General features: G+C 48.0%; 2 protein-coding genes across 14 annotated transcripts in view; one reads left to right on the top strand and one right to left on the bottom strand.

The window, feature by feature from the left end:
- PCCA (propionyl-CoA carboxylase subunit alpha) overlaps positions 1–1,322 on the top strand; it is a 364,494-nt gene extending 363,172 nt beyond the window's left edge. For both annotated transcript variants that reach the window (XM_045567353.1, XM_045567354.1), the window contains one exon: positions 985–1,322. In XM_045567353.1, coding sequence (XP_045423309.1) covers positions 985–1,053 — 69 coding nt within the window. In that variant the 3' untranslated portion in view covers positions 1,054–1,322. The remainder of the gene's footprint in view (positions 1–984) is intronic.
- A 1,089-nt stretch (positions 1,323–2,411) lies between these two features.
- The window catches only part of GGACT (gamma-glutamylamine cyclotransferase), a 46,792-nt gene continuing 27,373 nt past the window's right edge, over positions 2,412–21,830 (bottom strand). For 6 of the 12 annotated variants that reach the window (XM_045567356.1, XM_045567357.1, XM_045567362.1 and 3 more), the window contains 2 exons: positions 11,020–11,074; positions 2,412–3,555 (listed from right to left, as the gene is read on the bottom strand). In XM_045567356.1, coding sequence (XP_045423312.1) covers positions 3,075–3,555; positions 11,020–11,074 — 536 coding nt within the window. In that variant the 3' untranslated portion in view covers positions 2,412–3,074. Of the gene's footprint in view, positions 3,556–6,615; positions 7,030–11,019; positions 11,075–11,582; positions 11,602–12,350; positions 12,433–14,128; positions 14,277–21,830 lie in introns of those variants that run through there. The other 6 variants (XM_045567366.1, XM_045567365.1, XM_045567363.1 and 3 more) reach the window with 6 other exon arrangements.

The raw sequence follows: 21,830 nt of genomic DNA, 5'->3' as shown, positions 1-21,830 counted from the left end.
ATTGTAGCATCATTAAAAATACATCATAGACAAACATCCGAGGCAGCCTCTTCAGTGCAATAGCGTCTGTGAGCCAGGCCTTGGAAGTATCCACTGCATAGGTTCACATCGTTCTTAAAGACCCTGGGCTTGAGTTTAAGAAAAAAAGGGGCAGCAACGCAGGCCAGTGCACCAACCCACACGTCGCTGGCATCTTTCATGTTTGCCAACTGCCCATGCAGCCGGTTAGTTCCAACCCATTGTCCATTTTCGTGCCCACACAAGTACCTCCAGGAAGTCAAATGACTGTCTCATCCCTACTCCAACCACCTCCCTTCTCATTTTAAATGTAAACACAAATTTGGGAAAGCAAAACTTGATAAAAATCAAGAGAAAGTGGTAGAAGGCACAGTTCCACATTCCTATACGGTGCCACAAAGGGCAACCCGTGCAGCCACACAGCTTCTGAATATTTCGTTTCCTTCAAAAGGAAGGTGATGATCCAGCTAGGGAGGTCCTCCTCTTAATCAGTACCTATTTTAAGTGTTGTGTAATTTTGTCCTTTTTTGTCTTTCACACTAAGTATCCCATTAGCTCTCTGAGAATATTTCTACAACCTAAAACTGTGGAAAGACGACTAGGCAGGGTGTTCAGGACTCCCCTGGCACGAACCCTTTAGACTTCTCAGATGCTGCCTGGGCCCCAGCGTGCCAGTGCAGGGCTGCGAGCCGGCTACAGCTCAGACTCCCAGAGAGCACCCCTCAGACTGGCTGACGAGGGCTGGAGAGATGGGAGCAGCGGGAGGTGCAGTCACCGCCACCACGGCAGGGGCAGGGACACGCGTTTGTCAGGCTCCCCTCGGATGGGCTGGAGCGGAGCGGCTGGTACCTGTGCTCCCGAGCCTGCGAGGCTGCTCGGTTCCAGCAACTGAGTGAGAGATTGCTCCCTCCTTGTTCTGGTTGATAATTCTTACCCTCCTCCCTCATTTTTGTTTTTTAATTCAAGGTAAAATCTGTGCATTGTAAAGCTGGAGACACAGTTGGAGAAGGAGATCTGCTCGTGGAACTGGAATGAAGTATTTATAGCCTTTCAGTCATCACCCGATTTAATTAGCCATTTGTATTATTCTCTCACACTCAATTTATTCCAGCATTTGCAGGGATACTCCTGTGCAGCAGGTTTTACGTCGTCATGTTTATTCCACATAAGTCAAACCAACATTCTGCCAAAATATCACCAATAGAATTTTTTTTGATATAAATACTTGTACATATGATTTGTACTTCTGCTGTGAGATTTCCTAGTGTCAAAATTAAATCAATAAAACCAAGCATTTGTCTAAATATTAGTTTGCCCTTTTTTTGAATGAAGACAATGTACACATCGGCTACAGGCTGTGCCAATAGACTGTAAATACTAGCATTTCTTTGTGATCCTTTTAAAAAATTTATATGAATTCCAGTTCTCTGCCTTCAGTTTTTATCAAATTAGCACTTGCCATTTTATAATCTGATTACCTTATTCTGCAACTGAGGACCTCACTCCTGTTGCTGATTATTCGTAACTTGCGAAAGACCAGAGAGCCCAGATGCTGATTTTGCCCATCCCCTTCCTGCTGTGGCTCTAGCTGGGTGTAGCACTGATGGCTGTCCCCTCAGGAGGCCACCTCAGGGCTTGCTGGCTGACACGGGGTCCGTCCACTCTGCTGAGGAAAAGCAGGCTGCCGTTCTGTCCCCACTGCCACTGGCCTCGGGGCTGCCTCCCTCACAACCGTAGTGGGTGTGGCTGCCATGGGCTCATCAGCTGGTGGTTATCCTTGGCTTTTTGTGTTTTTGTGAAGCAAGTTTCCAATTAAGAAAAAGAGGCTAAAAATAATGATCATGTTTTTGTGCCAGATGCAGTTAGCGATCACAGTCTACCATTAAGTTGAAGCGTAAGTGAGATCTCCCAACGGAGAATGAGGTTGCTAAGGATCAGCAGCTGCATTTTCAGTGGGTTCTGAAATTCTTGGAATACATTTCATACTTTACTGGTGAGCAGAAGCAAAGAGTCGTGCGCCGATTTGAGTCTATGCTGACAAATTATCAGATGGAGGTGGGTAGTAATTGGTACTTCGTGCCTTGCTAAAATTATTTTAAGTGCTGTTTGTATTCGGAAGCTAAGCTTCTGTCAGGCCTGAAGAACAAATTACTAATGTGTTGGTTCTTCTCTGAAAGGCCACCCCCAAAATGCTGCTCCCTCAAGAGGCCGTGACGAGCCTGGCTGCTGAGATCTGGACTCGGATAAACCTCCATTTGAAGTCCGGGGTGCTCAGCTGTGTCTGCCAGCAAGTGGGTGGGTGTTATTTTTCTAGATTAAAATAAAAAGAACCTTCTACCAAGTAAATATACCAAAAAAACAAAAGGGGTCAAATATATACCACCATTTTCATATTTTGTTTCCCAAAACATCTAGTTTAATTTTAAGTGATCATCTTCAATAGTTTCTGTGTAAGCTTGATCTAAAAATTAAGAATGACGCTATATATGCCCCCAAACAGCATGTTTTTCTTGAGGATCTTTATTATGTTGATGTTGAGCAACCCCTAAAATCAGCTTTTATTTAAAAAAAATTTTTTTCCTAGGTGCTACAGAACAGAATCAATAGAGTAGGGCTGCTAAAATTCAGCTGCCACAGAAAGTCTTTATGTTCATTTTAAACGTTATCTTCAGATAGATCAAAGCAAAGCAAAAAGGAGGGAGAGGAGGGGAAGAAGAAGAAAGAAGAGTATGATAACACGAGTTCTCCAAATGCCATTTAGGGGAATCAAAATCCTAAATTTTTCTTATCCAGTACATTCAAGCCCATGACGCTCTTTAAGCAGCAAGCAACGTAGTAGTATTGGAAAGAAAGATTTGCGAGGACAATTGCAAGTATGTCAAAATTATTTGTGAAATCAGCTGCCATTGAAAGAGATCGTTTGCTTTTCCCACAGATTGTTCACAAAGACTCTGCCGAAAGGCACTGTTACACTCTTGCACTGAGTGCGTACAGACTGCGCTGCGCTAACCTCACGCCCTGGGCCGTCCCCTGGCGGCAGCGCGGTCCCTCCCCACTCATCTGTCCTCCCGGGGAGTGTAGCGCAGCCCGTGCTGCCCCTCGGAGTCGTAGCTGTCGTGGTACGGGAGGTGGACCCACTCGGGCGGGTGGGTGGCCGTGCTGTACACGAAGCACTCCACCGTGGTGTCAGCCGCCAGCGTGTCCTCGGGACTGTCCTCACCCACGTCCTTGAGCACCCGCACTGTCACCGTGGTGCGCTGGTACATGGCCGGGCAGCCTTCGAAGTCGTCAAGAAAGCGCAGCATCTGCTCATCCACCGTGTAGATCTCGCCGTCCACGCAGCGGCCCGTGCCAGGCAGGTTCAGCAGCCACGGGATGTTGTACTGCCCGGCGATGACCAGCGGGTAGGGCTGCAGCGTGCGGCCACGGGCGCGGAAGGCGGCGGAGCCGTGGGCGCCATCCAGCATGACCTTGTGGTTGGGCTGGCCTCGCTTCAGGGTGCCGTACAGGAAGACGTGGGCCATTCGGACGGCGCGGCTGCAAAGGGGAAAGGAAGCGGACGTGTCAGCCAGCGGCAGCGGGTCGCAGGCTTTGCCTGCACAGGGCCAGGGAGGAGATGCTGTGAGCTGCCGGCCGCGTCCCTCCCAGCCTGCGCTCTGCTGGCCGTAGGCCGGATGCGAATGAATGGGCGTGGCTGTGCTCCGTCAGGCCTCATTCATGGACATAGAAACTAGAATGTCACTCAATTTTCCTGTCATGAAATGTTTTGAGTTTTTTTCTGCCACTTAAAAATGTAAAAGCCATTCTTAGTTTGTGGGCTGTTCAAAAACAGACACCAGGCCAGATCTCACCTGGGGGCTGCAGTTTGCCAATCCGTGGTCTAGGGAAAGGGGCACCCGCTTGTGACTTCGTTGACATGTCTGTAATAGACAAGGCACCCGTCTTCTGCAGCAGGAAGACGGGGCTCACCAGCCTGCCCCTGCCCCTGCCCCTGGATGGACTGAAGCAGAACTTTCCACTTCACATGGCCGCCCTGGCTCTCACAGGGACCACCACGTGCAGCCCATGCTGCATGACAGCCCCTTGGTGTCCCCTGCACGGGAGCCACAGCAGAGCCTGAGTGTCCTCCCAGTTCTGCCATGGCCTTCGTCGCCTGACTACTAAGGATGGCCTCTGGTCTCACACAGGCCCGGCCTCATCACCGCCTCAGCCTCAGCCTCCCGCAAGCCCTTAGGGTCGCCATTCTTGGCCCTGGCCCTCTACAGTGGTAACAGCTCAAGGCCCAAGGACACCCTGGCCAGGCCAACAGCAGTGACCTCCCAGACCCACCCTGTCTGGGCAAGCAGCTGCTCCTCTCCTGAGCCCCCAGCGCAGCCCAGAGAACCCACTGCTCTTGGCCATCGTGTGCTGAGGCTCCCAGAAACACCAATCACCATCTATAGCTGCCGATCCGGGCAAAGGCACTCATCTCAGCTGTTTGTCAGATGGGGACAGCCTGTCCTGTGGTCAAGGCCTGCAGAATTGTCATTTTCTTTCTTTTCTCCCTTCCCTTCCACGTGCCCTCCCTTTATTCATCTATCCATCCATCCATCCATCCATCCATCCAAGACAGGGTCTTGCTCTGTCTGCCAGGCTGGAGTACAGTGACGTCATCATAGCTCACAGCAACCTCAAACTCCTGGGCTCAAGTGATCCTCCTGCCTCAGCCTCCCGTGTAGCTGGGACTACAGGTATGTGCCATGACAACTGGCTAATTTTTCTATTTTTTGTAGAGATGGGGTCTTGCTCCTGCTCAAGCTGGTCTTAAACTCCTGGCCTCAAGCAATCCTCCCACCTCAGCCTCCCAAAGTGCTAGGATTATAGGCGTGAGCCACCACACCTAGCCTGCCATTTTCTTGAGCAGTTTTCAGTCCTTCAAAAAGGACTTTGAAAATTACATAATAAATTTATAGAAAAATCGGAAGTAACAAGCATATATATATATGTGTGTGTGTTTTTTATAACCACCTGTAGTCCAGCTACAAGAAAGAATTTGAGTTTCAGGACTAAATTTGCATTCCAGTCCTGGCAGTATGACCCAGCAAAACTTTAGCAATCACACCTTTCAGCGTTTCCTTTTTCAAGGTCTTAGAGGGTAATGATGCCTCACGGTGACTCACTGTGACTCACTGCAGCGACCTTGGCTCCAGTGTGAAGGTAAATGTTTACCACTCGCCTGGGTCTGTGCCACAAACTGTTTCAGAAGGACAGAAGTGATCTGTGTACAAGTGACTCAAACGCAAGTGGAAATGAAGGCTGGAAGGGGCGGGGCTGCTCTTGCCAGCCGCGTTTCACGGCCCCCGTTTGCCCGCACTGCTTAATGACAGCCTGTGGCAGGCGTCTGGGAGCTGGGACTGCAGGTGCAAGAAAACAAAAGATGCATCCATCAACCAGCCAGCAACGTCTGGGGGGTGACACCCCTGGACATGGACAAGTGGCCCAGAATCCCTTGGATTCTGAAATTTTATGATGTAACTGGTGGATCTGTGCTGGGATTTCAACATGAACACTCATTACTCTGGATCCCGGGGGAATGTTCTTCCCTCTCCTTCCTCTTTGTTCCCTTTCTGGATCTCCCAGTCAGTATTCAGGTGGTAGATATCCTGGTTTAATCCGCCAGTGTTCTTATCTTTTCTCCTTTTTTCGGGCCTTTTCCTTTATATTCTACTTTATCTTCCAATTCTTCTGTTATTTTAAAAAATGTTGTGCCCAGGCACAGTGGCTCACACCTGTAGTCCCAACACTTTGGGAGGCTGAGCCAGGAGGATCGTTTGAGGCCAGGAGTTTGAGACCAGCTTGGGCAACATGGTGAGACCCCATCTCTACAAAAATATTAGAAAATTAGCTGGGTGTGGTGGCATGTGCCTATAGTCCCAGCTACTCAGGAGGCTGAGGCGGGAGGATCCCTTGAGCCCAGGAGTTCAAGGCTGCAGTGAGCTATGATCGCTGTACTGCACTCCAGCCTGGGTGATAGAGCAAGACTGTCTGGGAAAAAAAATTGCCATCGTATTTCCAAAATCTTTTTCTTGTTCTCTATTTTTCTTAGCTTCGTGTCCTTCACAGACACAATACTTTTTTTAAGTTTTCTTTTTTCCCTTCATTGCCTCTATTTCTCCTAAATTCCTGGTTTCTCTGTTTTGCTATCGGCGTTTCTTTAACAGGTTTTCTGCAAATGTCAGTAATCTTCGTCTGGCCTTTCGTATGGAAACTGAGACTCTCTTTAGAAGTAAGGCAGAGATGGCCCAACAGTTGGAGGTCTCGTGTGGGGACTCTGGGGACAGGTTTGGGGGCCCCCAACAATCTCCATGTCTGGGGACTTTCCCTTCACCCCCATTTTCAGGCTGCCACCTCAAGCAGGGCCTGCTGTTCCCCATACCAAGGCGTTCTAGACAACTCTCTAGAAGGGAACCCACTGTCCTCTGCTGGGTTTGAGGGGAGACTGAGGTCTCTCTGCCTCTTGTAGAGACTTTCGGCCTCTCCTGTTTCTGGCCTGCAGTTCTGGAGCTTTCTGGCGTTGCGGGTCCTGGTCAGCTAACTTCTCGCTCGCTCGCTCCTCACCTCGCAGAAACTCAGGTTGCTGGCATCTCTACGCTGCTAACTCAGCTACCGCCCGCTTCCGTGTTCTGTCTTCCAGAATGTTGCCCGCGTTCCTCCTTTGTCTTTATGGGCGGGGTGGCACTTAGGGAGGATGCAGGGACCAAGGAGCCTGTTCCTCCCACTGTCGTCTCCTTCTGCTGCACCACCAGTCCTTCGACAGGGCACACAGCCCTTGTATTTGAGAGCCTTGCTGTGAACCAGAAAGGGAAACCACGGGACAGGAGCTGTCTGCTTAGAAGGCTGGCGGGAAGGTTTTATTCAGATACAGTTAACCGGAGTGTGTTTCAGGTCCCCAAGAAGACATCAGTAAGGCAGCAACTGCGGGCACCAAAGGGCTGGAGCCGGGGGCGGGAGGGGGTGGTCTCGCTCTGCCTGCTGCCGAGACAAGAGGGAAAGGGGCGGTCAAAGCAGCGCCTGCACGAGAAGGAAGGCCCTGTGCATGGCAGGGAGTGGCGCCGGCACGACCAGCCCGACCGCATGAGGCTGAGGTGTCGTGGAGGGGAGACGGGGCACTTAGTGGGAGAGAGCTCGCTGCCCTCCCTCAGAAGCCGCTCCGTCAACAGGAGGTGACATCGTCCTCTGCTCAGGAGAGGAGGTGCCACCAGGGCTGGGAACTTGCACAAAGCAGAGAGGTTAGAACGGTCGCATTAGAAACAGCATGGACTTGGGAATAAGAGTGGTAAGATGCCAGGACAGAGCAGGTATCGGCACATGTTGGGCTTGGTTCTTGGTACCCTAGGGATTCAGCTGCAACAGAAGAAAAGAAACATTTCATCCAAGAGTGGACAAGCAGGCTCAGGAGAGAGGTAGGAGAACAAGAGGACAAGAGTCTTGTGGATGGCGTTTCTGAGGAGGGCCGGGTTCACAGGGCGGTCCTCTGTGGGCCTTGCTCACAGCACGGCTGAGCGTCACCTGGGTGCACTGGGCCCTGCACTAAGTAGTTTATGTGTCATCTCAGTTTATTTCATCTTTTCAACTCTATAAGGTAGGTGGTATTATCTTCACTTAATAGATGAGGAAACTAGGTCAGGCAGCTTAGGTGAGGGCTCTGGGGCCAGGGCTGGGGAGGGCCGGCAGCGGGAACGAACCCAGGCCTGCTGGACTCCGACGGCCTCCGTGGTTCCTGGGTCCGCCACTCGCACTGACCCCGCGGCCCTGTTGAGTGCAGCTGAGGAAAGGACCCTGTGTCCCTGTATGCTTTTCCCCCCACTTGTTTTGAATGAACATTATTTGATAAACCAAATCCTTCTCTGTATTTCTCTTTATTTTGGAGTTTTAAAAAAATTGTGATAAAATACACATAACATAAAATTTACTGTCTTAATCATTTTTAAGTATTCGGTTCAGTAGTGTTAAGTATATTTGTGTTGTTGTGAGAACAGAGCTCTAGAACTTTTTTATCCTGTAAAACTGAAACTCTGTACCCATATTAAGCAAAACTGCAGGTAAGGGGAGACTACTGTACTGTTTTGATTACTGTAGCTTTGCAGTAAGTTTTGAAATCAGGAAAGATGAGACCCCCAACATTGTTGTTCTTTTTCAAATTTACTTTGTCTATTTGGGGTCCTTTGAAATTCCATATAAATTTTAGAATGGATTTTCCTATTTCTGGAAAAAATGCCCAGGCAATTTTGATAAGAATTGTATTAAATATGCAGATTGGCTTAGGTAATATTGACATCTTAATAATACTGTCTTCCAATCATTGAACATGGGTATCTTTCCATTTATTTGTGTCTTAATTTCTTTCAGCATGTTTAGTAATTTTCAGCATATAGGTCTTTTGCCCTCTTAAGTCAAGTTTATTCCTAAGCATTTCTTTGGATGCTATTGTATATGGAATTGTTTTCTTAAATTTCCTTTTCAGACTATTCATTGTTAGTGTGTAAAACTGCAACTAATTTTTGTGTGTTAATTTTGTATCCTGCAACTTTGCTGAATTCCTTGTTCATTAGTTCTAACAGTTTTTTGGTGGAATTTTTAGGTTTTCTATACAAGATCATGTTGTCCACAGAATTAATTTTACTTCATACTTTCAATTTTCTTTTTATCTCTTTTTCTTGCCCAATTGCTTTAGCCAGGATTCCTAGCACTACGTTGAATAGAAGTGGGGAAATCAGGCATCCTTGTTTTTGTTCCTGGTCTTAGAGGAAAAGCTTTTATTCTGTTAATACAGAGAGTTATGTTAGCTGTGGGCTTTTCATATATGGCCTTTATTATATTGAGTTAATTTCCTTCTAATTTGTTGAGTGTTTTTACCATGAAATAGCATTGAATCTTATCAAATGTTTTTTCTGTATCAATTGAGATGATCCCGTGGTTTTTTTCCTTCACTCTGTTAGTGTAATTGATTGTCCTTTGTTGAACCATCCTTGCATTCCAGGAATAAATCCCCCTTGGTCAGGGCATATAATCCTTTTAATGTGATGTTGAATTCTGTTTGCTAGTATTTGTTTAGAATTTTTCCAACAGTCTTCATCAAAGACATTAGTTTGTAGTTTTGTTTCTTGCAGTGTCCTTGTCTGGCTTTGGCATCAGAGTGCTACTGGCCTCACAGAATGAGTTTGGAAGTGTTCCTTCCTCTTCAATTTTTTAGAAGCGTTTCAGGAGGATTGGTGTTAATTTAAATGGTGAAAAGCCATCCATCTGGTCCTGGGGCTTTTCTTTTTTGGGAGATTTTTTGAGTATGCTTCAGTCTCTTTACACGTTACTAGTTATAGGTCTGTTCAGATTTTCTATTTTGTCGTGATTCAGTCTTGGTAGGTTGTGTAGTTCTAGGAATTTGTCTATTTCATCTAGGTTAGCCAGTTTGTTGGCATACACTTGTTCATAGTACTCTCTTATAGTCCATTTTATTTCTGTAAAATGGGTTCTAATGTCCCCTTCTGTTTTCAGTTATTTAGGTCTCCTCTGTCTCTCAATCTTTTTTTTTTTTTTTTAAAGGTTTGTCAAATTTGTTGATCTTTTCAAACAACCAACTCTTGGTTTCACTAATTTTCTCTATTGTTTTTCTACTCTCTATTTTGTTCATCTATAATCTTTATTATTCTTTTCCTTCTGCTAGTTTTGGGTTCCTTATTTCCCTGTACTCTAGTTCCTCATCTGTCATATTCAGCCCACTTCCGAGGCTGCTGGGAGGATCACAGCCAACAGGACACATGAAAAGTCTTTCACACTGGCCAGATGCCTCTCAGAACCACAGTCAGGAGTAACTCAGAACGTGCCTGTTACTCATTCTGGCCATGAGAGCGTTAGGCCCCCTGAGAGTCATATGTTACTGTGTCTTCAACCTCACTCCCTGCTACCATGCTGTGACAGTGGGTTAGGGTCAGAGTCTTAGATAAAATGTAAGACTACCTATTAATAAATAATAGGTAGAAACAGCTATAGGTGAGCCATTTGGGCTTTTCCAGAGCAAAACAAAGATTGCGCTTTGTCTCTGCTTTAATATGAGGTAGATGTGCCCAGGTAGGTCTGAACCACGACCCTGAAGGCCAGGCCTGTGGGATCAGACACAGTGTGGGCCCAGCCCTCAAAGGGAACTACATTAGGCAGAGTTCTGTAGATAGATAGACATTTAGGGAAACAGTCATGGCAAGTTTGAAAAAAAATGCACTGTGGCATGATGACAGGTCTGAATCAAATTCCCATTTCCACCACTTAGCACACCTGTAGGTCTTTGGGAATGTTATTTCAAGTTTCTGAGCTTCTATTTCCTCCTATTTAAAACTGGGTTCATCACACTTCCCCCCAAGAGCTAATCTCCACTGCCCATCGACTGCATGCCAGGCATAAGCCCCCGATGAATGTGAATTCCCCTGCCCCCTTCCTTTATCAAGATCTTCTAATGACATCTGCTAACTATATTCTTCCCAACAAAGCCCCTTAAAAATAAAAATGAATACATTATAAGTGGGAGAGGGAATCAAGGCATATGAAGTAGTGGTTGTAGCCTTAATAATTTCTCAAAACCAGAGGAATATTTGGAAAGGTGGTAGTACATAGAAATGATGGTAATTAGGCCATAGAATGATAACTTCAGCTCTGTGGAAAATCAGCTCAGTAACTTCCTTCTTTTTCTTTTTTTTTTTTTTTTTAACTAATCCCATGACAGATTAAGCTCAGTAACTTGCTTGCGCGGAAGATGATAGAATATTTCCATAAAAGAAAACTAGGCAATGGAAGTTAATCTTCTCTTCTAGGAACTAATTTAGGAATGACCAACTTATTTTCTACATTTTACCTACTGAATTCAGTAAACATATCTTTATAATATTAAATTAGTTTGAAAATACTATTTATGCAATATAAAAGAAAATTAATATTCTGCATTTCTGGGTTCTTTCATAAGAAAAACATCATTACCTTTCTGATTGTGTTTTGAACCACACACACAGATCCTGCAGGAAGAAACTTGTCCCTGTGGGGATTGAGAAAGGATCAGAGTTAAGCACTGAAACAAGCAATTAATTCCCATTAGAGGATTAAGGCACTCATGTTCACTTTGAATCAGAAAAGCAAATTGTGAATAAAATGGTGTACGAGCAAGAGGTTATTTGTCTGAGTTAATAAATTAGAGAATTGAAGGGCAACCCCAGCGGGCCATGTGGAAGGAAGAGGGTTTTGTGTCCATGGGACAAGATGGCTCTTCTCGTCATAATGCTGTGGAAATCTGGGGGTAGTAGGGTTTGTGCCGTATGACACAGGCCTTACTCCGACAGCCTGTTACATCACCATCCCTCGTGCATGGATCTCCTTATAGCATCTTACCATCGATACACAGAATCATTCATTTTGGAGAATTTTACTTGGGGGTTCCAGAGCTGACTCTAAGGGAATCTCTGCAGATGACGTGGCCCGTGCATTAAGGATGGGGGAGGCTTGCGGCTGTGCTCAGCACCCAATCCACACCTCCGTCCCAAACCTACTGGCCGGGGAGGGTGTGGACATCCCGGGGTCAGCACGGAGGTAGAACAGGCTCAGAGTCTCCAAAAGCTTTAGTTCAGCAAAATCTGGTTAGTTTAACATTGTCAATATTTAAGAAAACAAACACACTTATGAGATGCCCATCTGGCCTGGCGCTGTTTGAAATGCCTCTGTCACTTAACTCAGCAGTTTTCTTTCTTGAAACACAGTCTGTCTATAGTTTCATATTTCATCACAAAAGCAGAAATTGAAAGTGATTATGAGTCCTTTGCATAACTGTTGGATTTTTCTTGCTTAATTTTTTTTCTTAGCCACCTGGTGGCAAGAGTGTAAAAGGCAGGATTTAAGAGTTTATTAGGAGAGTTTACAAATTATCACTACTGCGTATGCCGGGTCCACATTTACAAACACACATACACATACCAGGTGAACCAAACAAGGAAAGGGCTAATATTTAACTCTGCTTAAGCTAATCTGCAAAAGGATTTTAAATGAATACCAGCTTCTAACATAAAAACCACCTTTTAAAAAAAGATTCCTCAATAAAATATTCATCCTGTATGTATTAAAAATTAATGACAGGAGGAAATGTTAGTAAAATCTATATGTCATCACTTCAAAGTGTCTGTTTCCTCCATGTGATAAACCATCGGGCCACTAACAATGTGTAATGCCAGTTGTCAGGACTGGGTTAGAAAAACAAAAGTAAAATGACTGGATTTGGGTGGCTTGAAGGACGGGTCCCTGCCAGAGCAGGCTCTGCCACTCACCATGGGCTGGGGAGAAATCGTTTCAGAACTAGAAATGCCAGGTCCAGAGACCTGCCTGGCAGAGAGCGTCACTGTCTTTACGTGTGCTGTGTTAATTAGTCATTCACTGTGTCATCATTGGCTCCAGCAGAACCTTGGCCTGTCAGCTCCATGAAGGGCACAGAGACCACAGTACAGGCCACCGCGTCACACCGTACGCTGGTTTCAAGGCTGCCAATGGCGCCCTGGTCCTTATGTGACCACCAGTAGCCACACACTGGGTGCTGGCCCCGAGCAAATGCATATGTCTCCAAGTGTGGTAGAGATGTGGTGAGAAGCATATGTGATGTTGGGCACGTTTACCCAGAGAGGATTTCTCTTATTTTACAGAAACCTTCCTGCATCTCAGTTGAGTGGCCACTTCCCCTCCCTCCCCCACTGTAACATTATTTTCCCTGGAGAAAATGCCAAGTGTCTGATATAGTTACACATTAATTCTTCAAAAGTTTCTTAGAACTGTAGGAAACAGGTGAAAAAACAAAATGCCTTGAACTTTCAACCCGAGCCTGGCCTGGGAGCATGGAACGAGCTCCAGGTCACTCTTCCCCGCGTGGCTCTCGGGGGCGACGTGCCAGGGAGGGCTCCGGGCCGCATCCTGTTGGCGCTTTGATGCTTTCATTTTGTTGCCTGCTAGTTTCTTTATAGCAAAGACAGGGGCTTCCTGCTCAAGCAGACCCCTCGCCAGCCCCGCTGAATGCCCCGGAAAAGTGTGTGGCAAAACACCTTTCTTGCATTAACCGCACGGGCCCCGGTGAAACACCGGCCCTTTGAAATCAGAGGCCGGGGGCTCCTCTCCACAGTTGTTTGTTCAAAACTATGAACTTTCACAGGTCTGTGAAAACAAATGGGCGGTGTATGGTCCCCAATGCCATCTCGGGCCCTCTGAATGCTGCCATAGCAACCACTGTTGGCCATGCCAGATAGTAACGATTTTTTTCATGCCACATCACTTTAAAGGCCATTTGTGTTACCACCTTGAAAACACACAGTGGCCAACAACATGGACATGACCTTCTGTCACACCCCCGTGCCCTGTTTGAGAGTAAGGAAAGGCAGCGCTGGAAAATCCCAGGACGCCGTGCCGGGAAGGAGCTCTGTGCGGGCGGCAGGACAGAGCCCCGCGTTCCGGCCGCGGCCAGGCCTGGGGGCGCTGCCAGCCCGGCGGGCGGCTCGGGAGGCGCGGCAGAGGCCTGGCAGCAGGAGCCGGAGCCGCGAGCTCGTGCCGGGCGGGTGGCCAGCAGGCCTGGCACCAGAGAGAAGGTGCCAGTCAGCCTCGTACTCAGAGCCCCTCTGCCCTGCGGGACCCCAGCACCACCTGCCTGTCCCACCTGGAGCTCCGAAGTGACCCAGAACAACACTGCCACCCCAGCTGCACACTGTACATGTCGCTAATAGTCTCAAATTAGCGCTCAAAACAACAAATGAGATCTTCTCGGCCCCCAGCGGCTCCCCTGTTTACAGATGAGGAGGCTGGGACACAGATGCAGTGACTATACAAGGCGACCAGGTGAGGTGGTGGAGCCTTCACACCCCTCCTGACCTCCACGCCCCTGAAGGAGGGCAGCCCTCACTGCCTCCGGCCGCTCCAGGGCCCCAGGCAGCCAGTGGCCTGGGCCACCCCCACACCAGGCTCCTGCCATGTCCCCCCAGGACCGCGCCCCTCAGGGACACTGACGCACACCCTGCGCTGCTTACTCCGCACCCAGAAGCCGCCACTGTCCTGAAATTCTCAGTTTTACCTTAGAACTTGTGTTTTGTAAGTGAGGTCTGCCAGGACAGTGCGGCGCTCTCGTCGGCAGAGGAGACCCCGGTGGACCTGGGTGCGCGGCCTGGAGGCGCCACCGTCCGGCTGCGCTGCCGGCTGCGGGCACAACCTGCCCCGTGGCGGCAGCAGGGCGCCCCGGGACGCGAGCGCGGAAGGGCCTTCCCGCGGCCTCTCCTACTGGTCTTGGCCAGCCCCGTGCCCGGAAAACCACGACGCAGAAGGCCGGGGGACCCCTCGGGCGGCCCGGGGTTCCTCGCCCTCTGCACCTTCCTCCAGCACGAGCGCCGGGGCGGGCGGTGCTGGGAGCACGGGCGCCTGTGCAGACGGGAGACGAAAACAGCCGAGCTGGCCTTCCGGTAAGAATAGAATGCACACGCCGGTATGCTCGCACAAGTTACGAACGACTGTGTTATTTCTGCAATTCCACATACAAGTTAAATGCTCTAATATACGCATTTAAACTTAAAACCAACATTGTACAATATAAAGTGAGTGATAAACACCGTGCTGAGAGTTTAGCTTCCTATTTTAGTCCCTGTAACTGCGCCCCTCCCCCCAGCTTCTCCTTCTCCTTGTGCACTGCCCTCCCCCGCACCAAGGGGTGCGCTGTCCCTGAGCGTCCCTGAGCCACAGCTCCTCCAGGGTGAGGTCACACCTTCATTTCATTTCATACCCTCTGTGTCACGCAGCACAGTTCACCGCATGCAGTAGGCACTTCATAAATACTTGCTGCAGGAGACCAAGTGGTCGTCCCCATTCAGTCCAGATTCCCAAAGAGAAGGCACTGCAGGCCTTCTCTCTGTTTGGAATCTCTCCCGCTCTCTGGGTCACAAGGTGACACACAAGTTCAAACATAGCCCCAGGTGCAAATCTGCAGGTGTTGCATTCGGTGCCCCACTCCTTTCCTTTTCACCACGGGCCAAGTGCTGCAGACCCTTAGACCTGGACCGCCCGGCAAGCATCAGTGCACCCCTTACAGACACTGCAACAAAGAAACGCCACCGAGAACCCACAGCACTCAGAGCACAGGGGGTGAGGAGGGGCCCTCACTGCAGAGGTTCCCTGGGGGGAGGGGAGGATTCATTTGTCAGAATCACCGACCTGTGCACTTAATCTGTGATTTTGGCGTAAGCTATACCTCAAGGAAAGTTGACCTAAAAAAAGACTACAGGAGGGAAGGCAACATGCAGCCTGCAATTATTACTGCCAGTGACTGTTCTTATCCAAGTTCAACAAGCTTCACAGGCCCGAACCAAAAGCAGGAGCTCCTCATCTTTTCTTTAGGGTTTTCACAAACATCCCAGCCTGTCCCAGAGTATTACTAAAAATGAATTGTGGTGGCTTCCTGGAACCCAACATTCAGTAATACAAAATGAGAATGAGAGACTTCCCTGCCCTTGGACCTGGGCCCACGAAAGGGGCAGCAGAGCGAAGGTCTCGCAGCCAGAGACGGGGTCGAGGGGTGCACGCCACCCCACAGGCTTGGGCACCGGGGCTTTCTCTCCCGGCCCAGGGCTGGGTCCACACTGGCTGCTGACTGAGCAGTGGTGTCCTATAGTTGGCTACTAGGAAACACAGCAAAGGATCTGCCTTTTAGAATAATTTTCTAGGCCTGCTGGAAGAGCGGCAGTTGCTCACGGTACCGCTTGTTCTGTGTGGAGCAGCAGCACCGCCTCCCCGGTCAAGGAGGAAGAGCCAAGAATCTGCACCTTGTCCCAGCCCGCCCTGCCCTTCCCTGGTTAAATAGGACACCCAGGTCTGGCTGAAGGAGGCAACTTGTACTCTGCCTTGTGTGTTCCCAAAGTCTTCACTGTCTCAACTTGGCGACTGGTCGGGCAGAAAGTAATCAAGGGCCGAGAAAGCCACCTGTGTGTGCCCTTGCTGACATTCCTTTTTCTGGAGCATGTTTTCTTTTCACCTGGAATCTTTGGGTTAGGAATACCTTGACTAACTGGGCTCGAAACAGGACTGAATATACAATTTAAAAGGATTTGTTTGGTTTTTCAGAAACATTTTAAGGTTATATTAACTAAATATAGTTTTTATGTGACTGTTTTGCTTTCTTAGGTGAGAAACAGAGACTCCAACTTTAGGTTAGAAGCACAGAACTGTTATAGTATCACCCAAAGCCATTCTCGTCTCCTCTGGGGGTTTGCTAACAGAATATTCTAGAAAGATGAAAGCATATACCCATTTAAACAACTCTTAGTCATTTTAGAAGTCAGACCTACTCAAAAGTGAAGAAATAAAAATACAGGTGAGGTCCTGGCTGATATACTCTATATTTCGTAGCTTAACCATCTAGCTGCTTTGGGACAACAGTTCTTCTAGAAGGAGCACCAGACAGAGAGCCGAGAGGCTGAGGTCGAAGCCAACCGTCTCAGGGGAGGCCCACCTCACCCAGGCCAAGCACAGCGAGGCCACACAAGGTCTTGGGAGACGGCGGCACGTCCTAGCCCAGCCTGGGGGCACGGGATCCAAGGAGAACCAGCCACGGGGCCTCCACCCAACAGCACCAAGTGGAATGAGTTACTCAGCATGAATTAAAGTATTCCAAAGAATACTTTGGAAGATGACCACCAAATACAACTGCAAGATGTCAAACTTAAACCCCCAGGAGTGCTACCTGTGCTACAGAAGGAACCCTGAGCACAACACAGAAACCGCCACCCCACCTGGCCCTACCTGCCAGTCTGCCTGGTGCAAACCATCAAACGCCATCCTAGGCCCTGCCGTCCTAAGCCAGGGCACTGCCACCTCAGACCCCACGTCCCACTGCCCAGAAACATAAAATCAGGAGCTAAAGGGATCTGAAAACCCAACTGGCCACCGACAACTAGGGAGCGAGTTGTGCTGTGGTCACCCGGCCTCTTGTGCCAACCGCAGCAAGCTGAGTCGGGGACAATCCAAACTCTCCTTCCAGTGGGCTTGGAAATCAGAATTCGATTCTTTGGTAGCAATAATAGGTTTTACCTTTGGAACTACCTTTCACTAAGAATATTATTAAAACCAGGTTAAATCTTCTGAAAAATGCAGACTAGCTGGAGGTAATCAGGTAGCAGGAGGCAGCAGATAAGAGGAATGTAAACCTAGGAAAGTTAACTGCCTACGTTAGCACACCAAAAGAAATGAGATATCCTCAACACAGGCACGTGCACACAAATTCCATTTTTAAACATTAAAAATAACAAGCCTTTTTGAAAATAAAAGCACAGAACTCAAAATTAAGCCTGATGGGTTTTCTTTTGACTAATTACTTGTTCCCAAAGCATTCTAATCTTTTCAGTGCTTATATAATTACCCCAAGTTAAATTCAATTGAAACAACTGAGAGATGTTATAACTGTGAATGACAAGTAGGAAGGGGAGTAGAGGAGGAAATTAAGGGCATATTTATTAAATATGCTTTTAAATATTTTATATAAAGTGGATCCACTTACTCACATTCCTACAAGTCCTGAACACACAGCTGGTCACTGTTCGCTGACGGCAGCCTGAATTCTGGGTCCAAAACTTCCAGAGAAAGGCATTGTGCTGGAGTGACTGGCACTTCTAAGGAAACTACATGCCCTGCCCTAATGGAATCTGACCCTGCTGTGCACTGTACCCCCACCAAAAAATCCCCCTTTTAAAAGCTTTATTATGGCTGAGACCTGCTGACAAAAGCCAGGGCCAGGACGGAGGGGCTGAAGCCAAACACACCAGTCTTGCCTTTGGGTTTATTTACAACTCTTTGGCCTCTCCAGTGTTGGGAGTGGATCCCAGAACCCTAAATATTATTAAAAAGCACATTCTGGTATATACTCTGCTTTTAAAAAGCACTTAAAAGGCAACGCATGGTCCACTCTTGGGATAACAAAATCCCTCGTGAAAATGTGAAAATCCCTTGTTACCGCTTTATGGCGATTGCAGGACAGACGCAGGCTACCTTCGGTGGAAGCACTTTCCAATCAACTGTTTCAAAAACAACAGAACAGCAGCTTTGTTTTTCATTATGGAGGTTTTTTTTTTTTTTTAAGTGTTCAGTGTTATTTTAGTTTTGATAAAGAGAAGAACTCATTGAAGTTAAAATTATGTTTATTCATCCATTTTCTTAACTGAATAGCTCAAGCATGTTAGGCATTTAACTTATTTAACTTTTTGTGGGGGGATATTTATAGGAGCTGTCTCATTTCCCTCGCTCAAAACTACTTTCTTTTTTCTTTTGAGACAGAGTGTCGCTCTGTCACCTGGGCTAGAGTACAATGGTGTCATCATAGCTCACTGCAGCCTCAAACTCCTAGACTCAAGCAATCCTCCTGCCTCAGCCTCCTGAGTAGCTGGGACTACAGAGTGGCTGGGACTACAGGTGCACGCCACCACGCCCAGCTATTCTTTTCTATTTTCTGTAGAGACCGGGGCTGACTCTTGCTCAGGCTGGTCTCAAAATCCTGACCTCAAAGGATCCTCCTGCCTCGGCCTCTCAGAGCCCTAGGATTACAGGTGTGAGTACAGCACCTGGTCCCAAAACTACTTTCTTAAGTAAAAAACAAACAAAAAGCCCCAAGATGTATATGTAAACAGGAAGAAACAAACAAGGCCTCTCTGCTCTCTGCCCCTCTGCTGTCCAAGCCAAGAAACCTCTTTCCCCATCCTGGGGCTGGCCCATGAGGAAGATGCACAGAGGGGCCCCTCCCCCAGATATGCTGGCTCTGTAGCACCAGCACCCCAGGGCCCGGCCCTCCCCTCCCCGAGGTACAGGGCAGACCTTGAGTGCAGTCCAGCCCAGGTCTCTCAGGAAGATGGAGAGAGCCCGGCGGAAACCTGCTTGGGCCCAGGCTGCAAATTCCTCTTCACGTCCCCAGGAGAGAGACCGTTAGTTGTATGGGGCTGTCAGCGGCTCTCCAGGAACTGATTCGTTCTCTCCAATCCTCCAACAGCCTTGCCAGGCAGGTGTTACTGTCCCATTCCACACATGGGAAACTGAGGCTCAGAGGAGTTATTTGACTAAAACATCACAGCTTACATGGAATGGCCTGGATTTAAGTCAGGGCTTGATCCAAAATCCACACACGCCTTCCCCCAACACACCCTGTGGTCAACTATGAGAAAAATGCAGAAGATCTCAGTTGAAGAAATGCTGGTTCTCACCTGCACATGCCACCACTGTTTTGAAATGTGAACTACGACCACGCAATGGACCCTGCTATCTGTCCCCACCCGTCACTCTGTGCGAAGGGCTGTGGTTTGAGCCCTTCTCTTTTCAACTTTAAAACCACGCTTGTAGCTCTGGCTTGGGCAAAGCAAAGGCATTATATGTAACCAAAATGTTTGTACCTCCATAATATTCTGAAATTTAAAAAAAATACACAAAACCCCCAAAACTAGATTTATTATTTTCTAAAGCAAGGAGTGGACTGCTAGCCACCAAGTTTCTGTTCCGATCATCTGCCAAGTTCCCTGGCTCATTATGTATTCAGGCATCTGAAATAAGACCATGACCCTTGTTCTTAAAAAGCTGTGGCCTAATGGGGGTGGCAGATACCCTGAAAGCTGACTCTGAGACACTCTGTAGTGGGGACAAGCAGAGTTGCATGTGGAGAACCAGGGCGTCAGCGTCCTGCAGGAGTGGACAGCTGAGCAAGCCCAGAGTCTCAGGACAACAGGACGCGGGAGGACGGGGGGCCGGCCGGGGGAGCAGAGCGGGCAGGGGCGAGGCAGGGCCCAGGCCCCAGGCCCTCCCCAGGCACCTCATGGAGTCTGGGTTCCAGCTCTACACAGTGGGAGTCATTCAAGGGTATTGACCCTGGGAGGTGACATGGTAAGATGTGGGTCTTTATCATCCCCAGTGGAAGAGTGCTGGGCGGTTCTCTGAAAGCGGAACCTGTGCTCACCCGAGGACCAGCAGCTCCGCCCCCAGGCAGATGCAGGACAAATGTGGGCGCAGGTTCACCAAAGAGGCGTGGATAGGACCATTCCGGCCAGCACCATTTGTGACAGCCCCCAGGTAGACAGTGCCCAAACGTCCACTGACGGTCGAATGGGTCAGTCAATTGTCGCATATTCTGGAATATTCCACAGCAATGAGAACGAAGGGGTGGATCTCACCACGGGCAGTGCCGTGTGACATAGGTCAGACAGACACGGGACTGTGCACTCTGCATGATGTATTTCTCTGAAGGCAAATGCGTAAGAGCCGACGGGATCCCCTGCTTCTGGACTCCAGCACGGCAGGTGCCACCGGGAGGGACGGCGGGAGGCCTGGGCACCGGGTGCCAGCTACACGGGTACCCGCGTCAGGGACCGCCAGGGAAACCAGGCGGCCACAGGGATGCTACCCTCTTCTGAGGCACTTTCATAAAACCTACACAGAATCTTAAACACACGTATCGTAACAGAGCAGAGGACAAGAGTTACACACAGGAAACCACAGTGAGGAAGACAGAGATACGCAATTCAGTGCTCCACATAACTGGAGGTGACAGGGGTCAAAGGAACTCGGAGGTGACAGGAGTCAAAGGCTTCATGGAAGTGGCCTGGCCTGAGCTGGACAGGGGAGCTGGACAGGGAAGCCGGACGTTTCCCGGGCCTTGAAGCAGACAGTTTCCCACTCTTCTTCCTGCCCCCCTCGGGGGGAGAGGGCCACGGTGGATTGCTCAGGGGGACAGAGGTTCCAAGTCACAATTCAGTCATTCTCAGACTGAAGCAGCTCCTGTTTAGAAGAGTTAAATGATACCAACAGGAAACAGACAAATCCAGAATGTAGAGCTTTCTAGGGGAGAAATGACTGTTTTCTGCATTGAAAAAATGGGGTGCTTTGTCCTAGATTAAAAACTTAGGACACATGACAGCTATAGGTAATACACAGACCTTGTCTGGACTCTGATTTGAACATGCCAACTGTAAAATGACATTTCTGAGAAAATCTTATAGGTGTATCTAGGTAAAAGATTATGCCAAGGAATCATGGCTAATTTTTTTAGGTATGATAATGGAATTATGGTTTCCTAAGAAAATATTATTTTTTAGAGATGCATATGGAAGTATCTAGGGTTTGTGAAATGTCATAATGTCTGGAATTTAAAATACTTCAGCAAATCAAGGAAAACAGGGAACTGATGAAGCATGTACGGCAACACCTTGATAATTATTGAATCCAGGTGATGGATATATGAGAACCGTTGCACTGTTCTGTCTTTATAGAGAGCACGCGTGAGCTTATGTGTGCATAAGAAATCAAGGAGGGGACTTCACTGTATGTACTACGAACATTAAAAGGATAATAAGGGAATATAATGAACAACTTTATACCAAGAAATTCTACAGCTTAGATGAAATGAAAAAATTCCTCGAAAGGCACAAAGTACCAAAGATCGCTCAAGAGAAACAGATAACCTGAACAGCCCTGTGTCTATTGAAAAGCTTTTACTCACAGTTAAAAACCCTTACATAGAGGCAGATGGCTTCCTTGGTGAATTCTACCAAACACTTAAGGAAGAAATAAAACCAGCATTAAATAAACTTCCAAAAAACAGAATAGGAAGGAGCACTTCTCAGCTCCTTTTATGAGGCCAATATCACCCAGATAACAAGACCAAATAAAGACACTGATAGAAAAAAAACTAAAGGCCACTGTCTATTATAAATGCGAAAGTCTAGAACAAATCAAATCAAATCCAGCAATATACAAAAGGATAA

The sequence above is a fragment of the Lemur catta genome, chromosome 13 (genome assembly GCF_020740605.2).
Source record: "Lemur catta isolate mLemCat1 chromosome 13, mLemCat1.pri, whole genome shotgun sequence".
Classification (NCBI taxonomy): domain Eukaryota; kingdom Metazoa; phylum Chordata; class Mammalia; order Primates; family Lemuridae; genus Lemur; species Lemur catta.
Note: the sequence above shows the minus strand (reverse complement) of the source record. Positions and strands in the feature narration are given on the sequence as shown.